The sequence below is a fragment of the Struthio camelus genome, chromosome 1, assembly GCF_040807025.1.
Source record: "Struthio camelus isolate bStrCam1 chromosome 1, bStrCam1.hap1, whole genome shotgun sequence".
Lineage (NCBI taxonomy): Eukaryota > Metazoa > Chordata > Aves > Struthioniformes > Struthionidae > Struthio > Struthio camelus.
In genome coordinates this window covers 215,585,325-215,600,120 of record NC_090942.1, presented here as the reverse complement: position 1 = coordinate 215,600,120, position 14,796 = coordinate 215,585,325, and the positions used below count along the sequence as shown (strand labels likewise).

The 14,796-nt window shown below is 38.1% G+C and overlaps 1 protein-coding gene across 3 annotated transcripts in view; it reads left to right on the top strand.

The window, feature by feature from the left end:
• TMEM135 (transmembrane protein 135) overlaps positions 1 to 11,229 on the top strand; it is a 186,688-nt gene extending 175,459 nt beyond the window's left edge. For all 3 annotated transcript variants that reach the window (XM_068930540.1, XM_068930538.1, XM_068930541.1), the window contains 6 exons: positions 107 to 274; positions 3,137 to 3,200; positions 3,928 to 4,004; positions 5,688 to 5,786; positions 7,343 to 7,410; positions 8,862 to 11,229. In XM_068930540.1, coding sequence (XP_068786641.1) covers positions 107 to 274; positions 3,137 to 3,200; positions 3,928 to 4,004; positions 5,688 to 5,786; positions 7,343 to 7,410; positions 8,862 to 8,994 — 609 coding nt within the window. In that variant the 3' untranslated portion in view covers positions 8,995 to 11,229. The remainder of the gene's footprint in view (positions 1 to 106; positions 275 to 3,136; positions 3,201 to 3,927; positions 4,005 to 5,687; positions 5,787 to 7,342; positions 7,411 to 8,861) is intronic.
• Positions 11,230 to 14,796: the final 3,567 nt, after the last annotated feature.

Genomic DNA, 14,796 nt, shown 5'->3' with positions numbered 1-14,796 from the left:
TGGGTTTTAAAACGCTCAGGGTCAAAAATAAGTGACCAGTGCTTCTGTAACTTATGTTTTTGCTTTCTCTTTTTCTGAAGTTGTGGTTTCTTGCGGTTCTCTCCAGGGCTTCGTTAGAATGTTTAGCATCGGTTACCTGATCCAGTGCTGCCTTCGGATTCCTTCCACGTTCAGGCATCTGTTTACTGAACCTTCCCGGCTCCTATCGCTCTTCTACAACAAGGAAAATTTCCAGCTCGGGGCTTTCCTGGGATCTTTTGTCAGTATATACAAAGTAAGTTTATAACATACAGAAATGATGAATGCTCTGTGTTTTGTTTTTTTTTCTAATTTTCAGAGTATCAAAAAGTGGTAAAAGGTCTAGCCACTTAATATTACTGTTACTGGATTCTACAGAATGTCATGGAAAAATACTGTAGTATCATAAATAGCAAACTGATCTTCTATTCCGTGATGCGTTCTTTTTTTTTAATCATTTCTCAATGAAGCAGATGGATTTTGCAGCATGATATCAAGATCACGAGATAAGGAGTGTTGCAGAGAAAGTGAATTCAGATTTCAAAGGGGCTTTCCATTGCACAAAACCGTTTTAGCGCAGATACAACTAGTGACTGCAGTAGCAGCGGGATTGCTGTAAAGAAGCTGTTTGCAGATTTTTTGCCTTAAATGTCTGGAACTCTAACTTCATGTTAAATAACAGGAGAGTGTAGAACATATATTATGTACAGTTGAGGAGACTTTGCACTCACCACTTGTAAATCTGCCTTTCTGCCATTATAAGATGACAGTTGGTGAACTGATGCACATTAATACAGTCTTTGTCAAAATTAATTGAATTATCTTTATTTATATCAAAATAGAATCTGACAAAACATGTATTCTAAGGGAGATTGTATTGTATACAGCAATGCTGAAGTGGCTACTGCAATTTTATAATCTTAACCAAACTTGATATTTTTCAACTGCTACTTTACTTCCTTGCAAAAGTTAAGGTAATTTTGTATTATTCAGGGTAAATAACACCTATTCAAAATTTTAAAAGTCTTATTTTTAAGCAAAACAGAATTTCACTTTAATTGCAGTCAACTTGAGACACGATAAATTGTCAGGTTACTGAGTTTAAAATTTTTGTTGGCAATGTGCGAACGATCTGTTCAGAGTTTATTTAATAATTAGATTTTTGTTCACGCTTTAAGAAAGGTTCCTTTAGAGAAAATATTATTTAAATTGTAAATGTTGAAATGAGGGTGACTTTGAAGTCTTGTAAAAACTCCAACTGTAAAATATAACTTAGTTCTATGGATATTCATTTTATGAGGGTGACATGTACCCTAACGTTTATTTATAGTTCATTAAGTATGTACGTTCTGTTATTGTTTGCATTCCCTAACTTACATGGTCTTATGTTGAATTACATTTTTTTATTCAGTTTGAGATAAGCATATAGAGGAATCGTTCAGTGCATCACAGCCAGATAATGAAATGCTTGCTACAGTTTTGGCCCAGAGGAATTCCATTATGGACCACTTTTAAAAAGTCCATCTTGTCCCTAAAAGCAGTCTGAAATGCCTTTGTAGAAGTATAGTAGCTGCAATATTCATATTTTGAATTCTCCTTTATTGTTAATTAATGTCAGCAAACATTGTTTTATGGAAAATAAGTCAGCGATGGTAGCCTGGTTTCCTTTTTTTATGTAAGATTACAAGTCTGAGTAATAAAGCTGACTATCAGAGGTGCAGTGTATTACTGGCATTGTAGAATATTTGATTATTAAAAATATATGCTGTAAAATAACAAGGGAGACTACATCTGTTGTAATGTGTCCATTTTTGGGCTCACTTGTACAAGAAAGACATTGACATACCGGAGCAGAGGGCACCAAGATGTTTAGGGCACTGGATAACATGATATGCAAGGAGAAGCTGGGAGAACTGCATTTCTTTAGCCTGGAGAAGAAAAGGCTCAGGGGAGATTTTATTGCTGTCTGTATCTAATGGGAAGGGGTATAGAGAAGGCAGGGACAGACTCTTTTTGGAGGTGCACCATAATAGGATGAAAGGCAATAGACACAAGTTGAAATAAGGGGGTTTCTGATTAGATACAAAGGAATAGATTTTCATATGAGTGTGGCCAGACACTGGAACAGGTAGCCCAGAGAGGCTGTGCAGTCTCCACCTTTGGAGATACTCAGAACTCAACTGGGCAAGTTCCTGGGTAATCTACTCTAACAGGACCTGCTTCAAGCAGGAGGTGGGACCAGATGATCTCCAGAGATCCCTTCCAACCTAAATTATCCTTTGATTCTATGAAAAGCATGCATTAGGTGGTTTAACAATGAACTGACTCACATATCTCAAAGTAGACATCGGTGGGCCATTGTTTTGAGTTGTATAATGTGGTCCCAGTGGCATCAGCACTTGGTCTAACCCTACTTAGCAAGCCTCAAGCCATTTGAAAGCAAATAGAAATTTAACAGGGATAAAATTTGTAGACAAACTGTGGATTTCCAGAACAGCTAACAAAAATAACACGGAGGATGTGACAGACATGGATCAGTCTGGATCATTTGGTAACCTGCAGTCATCCACACAAAACGTATTTTAATGCAGCCAAAGCCACAATTATTATATCCATTCTGGCCTTAAAAGCTGTGAATTGCTGTATATGTCAACAAACAGGTTATTCTGGATTTTAGTATGACTTTCAATCATATACAGTTCTAACTTTTTAGATTAATGTGATTTCCTGGTCCCAGAATTTATTGGATGTATATAATAACCTCAAGGTTTTTTGTGTGTAGTGGAAAACAGACTTTGGCATGGGAAAGAGTCCAAGCAACTATAGCAGATGAAGATCTTCTAAATTCAAGATTAGCTTTTCTGATGACGCTTGAATTAGATTGGTACGTCTGATTGACCTGTTCGAATCAGAATGTTCTGCTTTCTGGTTTTGGAACAGTATATGCTGTTAATTAAAACACTGTAAAATGTTTCAGGTACTGTGGATTATAAATATTATCATACTATATTCTTTACTCATACTCTGAGCTATATTGCTACCTTACAGTGCGCTCTCTTCAGTTTATGCATTCTGAAAGAGAAATAACGAGGGCTATGTTTCTCTCTGTTCACTACAGGGTACTAGTTGCTTTCTGCGTTGGATACGAAACCTAGATGATGAGCTTCATGCACTTGTAGCTGGTGAGTCCATGAAAAGTGTATGTTGACTCTGCTGGGTTCTGCAAATATTTCTCTTGAGCACAAGGTTGGATGTGTGTCCTGCAATTCCTGTTTCAGACCTCTGTGTTGAAAATAGGACTGTGTACCTTAAGGCTGCATCAAAGTAACAGTGGTGTTTCAAGTGATTTCAAATAAAGAATTGTATTTAAAATTGTCAGGAAAATTTAGTCTAATATATCTGTCATTCATGTTCAGCTTCAAGGACAACAAATTACTGTGCATGCAAATGTTAACCCACCCTTTATTTTCCAAGCCCTAGTCACGTGAGGTTCTAATACTGGCTCTTCCACATGTGACAGAATATACATTTGTAAGGTTGGGCTCCACTGCATCCAAAGAAAGATCCTTTTGCCATGAAATTTGTGCGACGTTGCAGGTCCTCCCCTGCTGCTTGTGCATCTGTCACGCTGTGGAGCCTTTGAAAAGTTCTCTCTTGTTTGTGGGCTGAGAGAAGAAATTTAAGTTTGTGTTTCTGATCACTGAACCACAGATTTGTTTCAAAGTTTCAAAATTCCATTTTTCTTCTGAATGACATGAACCATACTGTGATAAGCAGCATAGGAACGTCATTGAAATATGTTGTAGCAACAAAAACTGTAATTGTGTGCAATGTCTGTTGTGCAGACATAGTGCAACAGCTGCAATAAATCTGAGTGTTAATAATAGTTTTATTTTCTAATTGTTACAGGGGCTCTAGCGGGAATTTCTATGATGTTTTACAAAAGTACTACTATCTCTATGTACCTGGCTTCCAAATTAGTAGAGGTAAGATATTACCCTGGTACCAGAGTTCTTTATTTCAGGTATTTTTTCAAGACAGAAAAAACAGTGAACTTCACAGGCTTTGTCAGAACATTCCTGTGTCATGCAGGATTGTACAGTAGTGGTGTATTTGAGTAGGTATGTGCCAGACAGCAGTTCTATCCTGTGGCCTCGTTTCTTTCTTAACCTCCTTTCTGTGACTCACTTTAAAAATCCTTTATCCGTTGGTCTCCATGCATCTTCTCCATCACATTTTCTCTGTCTACTTTTTGGATAGCCCTTTACTTTGTAGCTTTTGCAGATTTTTAAATCTGAAAGTTCTGAGAAAGTGCATTTTGTCCATTCTGCCAGAAACATAGAACTAGCCCTTAATTGCAGATTTATTGCCAAAAGCTACAGCTTAACTTCCTGCCTTTGTTCCCTAACTTTGGCATTCAGCAATCTAAGATAACTCAAAATAGCTTAGGTTTTAGTCTATAGCTGCAGTTGTTTGTTAGTATAGTTAACTGATTGAATGCCCAGCTTTGAAGAGAATTTCAATCAAACTACCCAACTTCCAAATTCAAAAATCTGTTCTCCCTTATTTCTATGAACTGGTTAAAACTAGGAACCAAGAAAAAAATAAAATTTAATAATGTTTGTAGTTTTTGGATATGTTGATTATCTATGGTTTCTCACTGATTTTTCCGTGAAATCAGGACTTAGGCCTGGCTGTTTCCCCAGCAGCACCACTGGAATAAGCTGACACTGCTTTCTTATTGTGCTTCATCCCTGAATCACCAAGCTTTCTCCTACTGAACTGTAGGACTTCATTCCTTCGTGTTATTTATCCACTTCTACTACCAGCACTTAATTCATTTTAAAGAAGTTAAAAAAGGAATGTTAAATAAAAAACAAACAAACAGAAAATTAGACATAAAAAAGGGAAGATATACTCTATTTTTTCTTGTTGTTTGTAATCCTAGTGCATGTTTTGAAGGTTGTTCCCATAACGATTATGTAAAAGCAACTCTGAGTTATCCCTATTGACTTTTAGAACATCACTTGTTTAAAAAAATTTTTTATCTTGTATCACTGATGGTTTTCTCTGGACTTTGAGACATTGTGGCTGCAGTGAAATAGTAAAAGTGCTCTGTGTTCTTTTTTTTTTTTTACTTTTTTTTTTTTTACTTTTTTTTTACTACTTTTATCATCTTACGCAAGCCAAGGGTAACTGACCAAAGAGGCGTATGCTGCTTTGGAAGGTCAAGCTGTGCTCAGGAAAATAAACTGTACATGTTTTCTCAGAAAGAAAAGTATGTGATTTCAAGCTGTTGAAGAACAGTGAATATTCACTTTGTTGGGCTAGTTGTTGCACTATTCTTTTCCTTTTTTAAAATGAAGGGTATAACATAGCAAACTTTCTCTTTTTGATCTTTAAGTTCTATACTACCCTTTTAAGAGCCAAGCTTTTGCTAAGTCCTTTTCTGTGCATTTACAGGCACTTACTCTAGGATCTTGAATAAGTTCTTTAAGCTAGCTCAATCAATATCACATTTGCAACATGAACCTAATACAGAGACACGAGCATGTACTAGCAATGTTGGCATGTTGCTTTGAAAAAGGCAATATGATAAAAAAAAAAAAAGTACTTGTAATTTGTTTCTCTATTTTGTTTCATTCAGCTTGTTTTGTTTACTTTCACAGACTATTTACTTCAAAGGCATTGAAGCAGGGAAAGTTCCCTATTTTCCTCATGCAGACAGCATCATCTATGCCATTTCCACATCAATATGCTTTCAGGCAGTAAGTATGTTGCCTTCTAACAGAAGATAAAGTTATTTTAGTTCAAGTCATATATTGAATGAAATGAGGAATGTAAAGATATAGAAAAGACGGTATGATGTAGTGATTTAAGCAAGACGCTGTGAATCAAGACTCCTGCATCCTGTTTTTGAGTGTTACTGTGTGGGGAAGGTTATTTCTATGACTCAGATTTTTCATACACTTATAACTGAATATGGTCTTCTTTGGAAAGGATCTCAAAATGCAGTGACCCAAAATATGGATGTAAATGTAGGGACTTTTATGTATATATATTTTTTTGGTCAAGGAACTGAAATATGTTACTTTTTTCTGGTCAATTTGAAAATTTCACTCTCAGCCAACTTAATTTAAGAGTGCATATTTGAAATAATCTGGAGAATTTAGCAGGGAAATCTAAAGTTTTGCATTTGAAACAAGCTGTAGTTTTTGTCTTTTGCCCTTTCCAATTCCGTCGCATGTCTTCATCCTTAGTCCCTTTCCCATCTGCTGTGTCAGCTGTAAAAGCTCCTTTACAGTGGTAACTAAATTACTCTACCTTATTCCACTGCATCCCATCCTTTCTTATTCTTCTGCCTAAATGTCCCATTGAATGTTTTGTGGACCTTTTTTATTCCATAATGAATTTTTTTTTTCCTCTCAATAAAGAGAATATAAAATGACCCTGAACAAGGCTTCTGTTGTCCTGTGCATAAGGGAAAGCAGCTGCAATGTTCCTCGTCTTCCTCCCTCCCACGTATTTGCGAATAACTCTTATTCTAACGTCAGAATGAACTGATGTGCATGGCATGTGTGTGTATATGTGAAGCAGTGCGGTGTTGAGATCTCCAAAATGCTATTGGCAAGATCCATCACATGAAGCTTAAAAGGAAATTGAGTTATCATGAGAAGAGTGGGAAGGGTTTTTTTCATTGCTTAATAATGAATTGGAACATAGGAATCTAAAACTAGAAATAAATTGCTAGTTTTAGTAGAGGGGAAAGAGGAGGAAATTGTCAAATGGATCTGTGCTGAGGTGTTTGCTCTTCACCGTGTTCATAAGAGACTTGGAGAGAAGAGAAAGGGTTTGGTTATCTAACGTTATTTGGTTTAGTAAAGTGTAAAAATGACTACACAGAATGATAGATCACACAATGCAGAATGAGTGGAGGATAAAATAGCAGAAGTTTGGCATCCACAAATTCAAAACAGTGTGCATAGGAATAATAAAGATTTTTTTTTTTCCTGCACAACAATAGGATCTAGTTACCACCACTCTTGAAAGACAGTCTTCTGGAAATGTCGTTCTCTGCTGGGTGTTAGTCACATAAAGCATTGAATTCAGCTGTGACAGCTTTATTTACTGAGAGTGCTGTACATTGACAAGTGATCACAGTTGCTTTCAGTCCGTGAATCATGAGAGGATTTTTTTTTTTTAAATATATTTATTCCACCCTACCCATCCTTTAATGGTTACTGTTTGAGGCAAGACAATACACAAGATGGACCTTTTTGCCTAACCCAGTGCAGCTGGTGCTTACAGAGTTTTCTCCTTGCAGGCTGTGATGGAAGTTCAGAACCTGAGACCTTCATACTGGAAATTTCTTTTACGACTAACAAAAGGCAGGTACGTAAACAAGGGTATGTTACGACTTGTGTAAACATACCATTGGTCACATTCAACTTTCTAAATCATTTTCTTCAGTTCACTTGGAAAGGTAGAATACTTTGAGATTTCAGTGGTATGTGAAGTATCAAGTAAACAAATAGACAAGTCAAAGAAATCAGTGTTGTGCAGTGATTTGCAACATTATATTACTGTGTGTTTAAAAGTATTAATAGAATATTTCTCACGAAAATTCCTTTGAAGATTCAACAGTTTTTTATAGAACATCTGTTTTGGTTGGGAAAGGAGTTTTTTTCTCAGAAAATAAAAGATTTTCACTTATAACCGTAGACTTAGGCTGTGATATCTTATTGAATATAATTTATTCTTATTTGCTGAGGGGATCTAAAATGCTTACCTTTTAAACTAGATTTCAGTGTAATTAATTTATTTTAGTAAAGTGTACATTATTATACTGATGTACAATAAGGCAGAAGACGGCATCCAAATCTTGATTTTGATCAGTTTTTGAATGAAGTCCATTACAGGGAGCCAGGGAATTCCCTTCTGTGCTTTAGATATGACCCACTGTAATTTGAAGAGCAGTTTTAAGACTAGATTCTCTTTCTGTCCAGACCATAAAAATAAAAGTGAACTCAGAGGCCAGTTCCTGGAGCATATTGAACCTGCACACCCCATGGCATGATACACTGTTAGCTGGACATTAGCTGACTTGATATGTTACTAGACATAGTGGAAAGCTTTCCTTGGGATGTCTGGAGGCAATGTGCAGGCACCCTCTGAGGCTGTACAGACATGACACGGGGGATGGTGTCACTGCGGATGTCCAATTTTGGCTGCATTTTTCCCTCGTGTGCTAATCCTAAGATTGCTTTAGTTGAAAGAGAAGGGGAGAAAGAAATTCTGTGACTTGCCGCTCATTTATTTTATTTTAAACAAATTTCGGTAGTAGTAACTTTAATACTTTCTCCACGTCAGTTGGACTTTCTCTGAGGTCAGTTTCTTTGGACATTTTGTAGGGCTTTTGCTCAACAATTTTGAAAAGTAAAGAAATAAAAAAGTTGCAACACCCATAAAATTGTCATACAATCATAGGCAGACGTGGCCAGAGTTTGCTCTGTGCTGGGGTAGGAAAGAAGAGTAGTATATTTCGTTTGGAGTTTTTTGATGACAATAAAAGTAGAATGGGACTCTCTGCTTCCCCTTTTCCACAAGTTTTATTATATAAAGCACATCTACAGAAATCATTATTAATCATATTTGTCCAGTATACATTTTTTAATTTATATTGCCCATGATAAAAAAGTTAGTCAATAAACAGTGCTAGCTGAAGCCTGTATTTCACAGATAGGGATAGTCTTTCGTGTAATGAAATCATTCTAATAGTAGCATTTTTTATTTATAAATAAATTAACAATTTGTTCACTTTCTCATGTCTGTTTCTTTTTCAGGTTTGCTCTCATGAATAGGAAAGTGTTAGATGTATTTGGTACTGAAGCCTCTAAGAACTTCAAGGATTTCACACCTAGGCTTGACCCAAGATACACTGTTGTACCACCAGAGCTACCGCTTGAGCTGTCTTGAAAATGATATAGTGTATCTTGTCATTAACTGTGATCAGCATTTTGTCCTGAAAAGTTAATTAACTTAACAGTCATGTATGTGGAGGAGGGCTTGGGCTCCACTTCAGTGTTATTTCAATGAGAAATACTTTTTACCAATCAAAAACACTGAAGCTTTGTAGGAAGGTGCGGCTTAATGATTAAGCCCCTTCCATACACAAAAAATATTTCTGGATTACTGTAGTTGGTTGACAGTACGGTAGATTCCTGAGTGAATTAAATCAGTGAGTAATATGTCTAGAGAAAAGTAAAACGTATGTAAGACATAAATATGCATAATAATTTCGAGAACCCTGTATCTCATACCAGTAGAATATTTCTTTGTCAAACTAAAAGTAATTCTGAATTTAGAAAGGAAGACATATTGCGTAGTTTAGATCCAGAATTTTACCTGATCTTAAAACTACTGCAGTCTGGTGGAAGCGTCTCCTCGACTTTCTAAATTGCATCACTGATTTTTCTCAGAAGAGCCACTGCCCACCCTATTTAAAATGACAATATTTTCACCTGGCTGCGGTGGCAAAAGCAGGCATTCCTTCGTAAAAGAAAACGCGTATTCGTTCCTAAATCACATTCCAGGTCTGAAAATTCCACTGATGATACGGATAACGGACAAGGAAACATAAGAAGGCAAGGGCAGTGCCGTGGGCGCCGTAAGGAACAGCCGGGTGTGGTAGGTAGCATCTGCCAAGTGGAAGATGACAAAACAGGCGGAGGAAGGAATAAACCGTTTCAGCCTCTGAGACGGCGCTGGAAACAGCAGACAGTTACAAAAATAAGCCAAGAACAATGCAAAAAAAATTCCCCAAAATATACTGAAATTAAATGTTTATTTTTAAAGGGCTCGACAGTGTCTTTTTAGACGGGATTGGCTTGTTTGTCAGCCAGCGTTTCCAGTGGCCTTTAAAAGGGAACCGGCCCCTGAGGTTCAGCTGTTAACGAGAAAACAGTTTTGACAGTCGTATTAATAGTATTTTTTCCTTGTGCTCGGTGCAGAATGGTTTTCCGTTGGTCTGTCAGACAGCCATGACTGTGACAATTACATTAAATTTAATATGGTACTCAGTGCAAATAAATACCTACTCAAGTTCCATCTCATTTTTACCCTGCGTATTTCTACAGATAATAGTTTTGTGCACTAAAGTGAGACCTTGGCATGCTAATTACCTTCTGGGGTTGGGTTGGGTTTGGTTTGTTTTTTTGTTTTTTAATAAAATCCATTCAGGTCATGCTGAATGATGTTCATTTCCCTAGCATCTTAATGAAAAGCTGAACTATACTCACATTCAACTGAAAAGACACATGGTAAGCCTGGGAATAGAAATTACAGTAGGTCGCATATATTTTAAAAAGGAAAAGAAGAAAACAGTCTCTATACTGGAAGTTTTAGTCAGATAATGTGAATTGGATTACTTAATGGAATCTTTGTCTTGTAACTGTAATCCACCCCAGCCTTAAGCGTATTTTAATTCCCATTAGTTTAATTTCTTATTACTGAACGTGCAGTAATTTTTATCAGATTTACAGAGATGTCATGAAAATTGTACCAGTCTGTGCACAAAACCTGCCGCTTCATGAGCTACTGTAACAGTGATGCTTTATCATTGTTACGAGAGGTGCTTTATCCTTTGTTAAAATAGCAGTTGTCCAAGTTAGTGCGAATAAGCTTTTGCAAGCTTGTTTGTATGCAATATTTTATCGCTTGAGATATTAAATTAAAATTCCTCAAAAGGAAGTAGAAGTTAATTCCATAAGGACCTTAAAAGGATTATAATACGTTTGTAGTGTTTTTCCACTGGAACATGGTCTAAAATATTTGACCTTGTAAAGTCCAAGAAGTATATATTTTAGGAAATGTGTTAGAACTCACGCACTATATTATGAATACTTTCTAGTGTAACTATATGCCATTCTCAAACTTCAAAATATTTTATAAATGGATTAATTTTCTTCACTGGAATGACAATTGTGATTGTTTCTCTATTTGAGTTAAAATGTGCAAGTACTACATCTCAGCAGCTAAACAACAGTTTTGTCTAAGTGTTCTTGTTTCCAAAAGCCTTGTTTCCAGTTATTTTCATGTAATATAAAAAATAAAACATTTTAAATTATTTTTATTCAAATCAAGTATATGTAAGAAAGAAAGAAATAAAGTCCTAATGTTTTTCCCAATAAACAGTTGCTGCTTGAAAAATAATCACTTTTTGTTTGTTGTTGTTAGTAAGCGACCCGGAGAAACGAAAGAAGTAGTATTCTGTCATCGATGAATGCATGGAGTGTGAGTGAGCATTTAAATTGCACATATTTGTTCAAAATATAACGTCATAGTACAAGGTGAATGAAGAGATAATGCAAAACTGTGATGAACGGACAACTTCAGCTCTGCCCTTTTCCATGTAATTGTACGCTGTCGACGAACACTGCAGAGTGTTTTCTTTTAACAGAGAAAAAGCCACATTAGCAGTCGTTAGGGCAGTGGAAAGTCTCATGCCTGCAGCTCTCCCTTGCCATGTGGCCAGATAATTGGGCCTCATGTGACTAAAATGGCAGAGTTCCCTATCACCTGATGTGGCATCACTATTTTTTGATCACATCTGTCTAATCACATCTAGCTTCTGCTTATATTTTGCAGAGAAGAATACTGACAGAGACTCAAAAGAGTGATGGGAAGCAGAGGCTCAAATAGTGAAATACTGCAGTGCTTTTAGATAGGGGTTTTGAATGGCCTTAGCGAGGCTGCGCAGGATGACTGTGCTTACTTCAAGTTCCCTGCAGGCATCTCAGGAGTGCGCACTGAGAGCATGTGCTCTCATTGCACATGCACATGTGATGCGGGTGCATGCATCACCCGTGCCCCGCGGAGGTCGGGAACAGATACGCTTGTGCGGTGCAATTTTTTTACCTTTCCCTGAGGGAAAAACTGTACGTGTGGTGTCTGCCTGCAGGGCTCTGCTGGGGAATTAATTACCAACCCCATCCCTACTGCTCCGCTGCAACAACCTTCTTGTCTGTCTCGGTCTCTCCGTGCTGTACTCCCCCGTGGACAGGTATGTCCTTCTTGCACCTGGACCCCCATGATCACCGCATCAGATCCCAGCCTTCTGCCCCACTTCCTAGCCCATCTTAGTTCTTCATCTCTCCCATGCCTCTACCCACCACAATCTTCCCTGAGGAAGCAGTCTGGGCCGGGAGATGTCCCCAGGCACCATGCTTTTGCTGCTTTCCTTGGTGAGCACATGCACCAACGCCAGGGCTGCTCATGCTGCTTAGCCCTTAGGCAGTGTAACCTCTCACGCTCGGGTTTGACAGAGCTGCTTGGGGAGCAGCAGGATTCTGTGGGCTGGATTTATTTTCCCCCTCCCGACCTGAGACGCTCTGACCATGACTAATACAGATGAGCAAAATCCCAAAGTGAAGGTCATTCTTTGGTGTTTTATGACTCTTCTAGTATTTAATGTTGTGTTACATATACTTTGTGGAAATCCCCCTTACTGTACTTAGTGACTTGATAGATGGATGCTCATTGCTGGTTTTCAGGCCACATGAAACTGCTCCATTGCACGTATTCCCAGTCCTTGCTGGAGGAGATGATGGTGTTGACATCTGCCATGATGCCAGAAAATGTTAACATTTTTTACAGAACCATTTTACTTCCAGCACTAGTGGAAGTGCTGAAAAAAGTGCAGGCTTGTTAGGTTCATGGGTGGTAGATACTTCCACCAGGGAGCACATGAAGGCATATACAAGCTTTGACCTTTTTAGACAGCTAATAGTGAAAGCATGGACTGCCTAAAATGACAGTAGAAAAAACAGAACTGCAACACTTCTGTGGCATTTATTCTGAAATTTTCTGCTACTCTGCTACTTACTGATTGGTAAGCTTTCATCTCATAGGCTGCTGCTTTGGTAGCACAGAGCCTAGATAAATCCTTGAAATCCAGAGCTGAGGTTCAGTGTCATACTAATGAAGCTGGGCAGGTTCCAGATACAACTCAACTGTGTGTGTCTAGTTGTTTGTGTAGATGCTTAAAGTCCACCCCGAAAAGGTTGCTGTTGATACCCTTCTGCTAGTGTCATATATATGATGCAAGTTCAAAAATGGTATCAAATGATACTGGCTCTTTAAAGGCACATTTGCTATCTAGAATTTACCTTTGCCCAGCCAGCTCATCTGTTTTCCCGTTCAAGGTGAGCAGAAAGTGCTTAAGAAGCCTGTGTAGATATGTTTCGGCCAAATGTCAGAAGAGCAGTTTTTGATACTAATGACATGGTTGTTAAATCTAAGAGACAAGTGCATTAGCCCAGGCAGTGCTCCCACGCAAAGTGACTTCTAACTTTTGCTAGAATCCATCACCCACCCAAGACCAGTCAGTCTTGGGAATGGGAAGCTCAGGTCTATTATCTCTGTAGACCTGCCCTTTCTATCTTGCATAGATACAGCCCTCTCAGTTCATGAAGAAGAAGAGTAAAATATCAGAACGACTTCAGTGTGAATGGGGTGATTTCACTGCTGAAGGTAAAAGCTCAAGCTCCCCCTATATTCTTGCAGACTTAGGTCTCCAGGACAATCTCAGCAGGAGTGCCTTCTGCAGGAGGTGTCTCCCCTGAGCAAGGTTGCTCTTAGAAAATATTATTTTCTGTTGTGCAGCCTATGAAGCTTCACATTCCGGTGTCCTATATTGTTTCTCAAACACAGCAGTCTAAGATGCCTTCCATAATACGGACAACCTGTTCTCCCACAATCTCTCATCTGCCATCCTGAAAGCCTTTTATGCCTAATGGTCCCAGCCATCCTAGAGGAGACCTTTCTGAGACTTGTTAGTAAAGTGTTAAAATCCTCTTGAGAAAATTTGTTGGGTAGTTCCCCTTCTCCTGTCATAGATGCCTTCCTTTTGCCCAGCTGACTACGCTTTTGCAATTGTTTGAAGACAGGGAAAGGGTTTCGTTCCACATGCTTGGTAAAATCCAAAACACAGGTATGCCATTGTTTTATCTGTCCTATGACTGGTGAATTAAAAATTCAGGACAGCTTATATGAAAATCTTTCAATTTCTAACACTACCAAGAGAAAATATTTCTGGACAGGTCCCAGGTGGATGGAAGCTGCTGAGGTACAAGAAGGCAGAGAGCAAGAAAATCCAGTGACACTTAAACTGAGCCTTTATTTTGTTGGTTAGGCTTTTCTTCTATAACTGCTTTTAACACAGAGCTAGAAAAGAGCATTGACCTCGTCTCATCAACATACGGATTACGAGTCCCTGCCCTCATATGGTAGAAACAATGGACTGGGGAGTGGGAAGCATGTAACAAGAGGCATTTGGAGCAAATGGAGTCATTTTGGTGGATATCACCTCGTGCCTTAGTATTGGTTTGGACCTCTCTATTTCCAGATTCTTGCTTCTAAATAGTGAATATCCCACAAAGGAGCCTGGTATTTCCTTCACTTTGACCCTGCTCTCCACCAGGGTGATTCAAGCGTGTGTGTGGGGGTGGGTATTTGCCAAGTTACTGTCAATTTAGGGGTCTCACTTTTACAAGTTGCATCTTTTTTACGAAACAATTGTTTCCTTCCTCTCCTTTGGAGATATCACAGAATAATTTGATTGTGTTCCTTGGGCTACATCACAATGTCACGTTTTTTTCCTTATTATTTATTAGAAGTTACTGAATGTTTTATTTTAGCTTCATCTAGATACATTTTTGGTAAGATGTGAGGGAAAAGTATTTTTCCTCCCATAAGGAAACTAAAATTGCCACTGCTGAC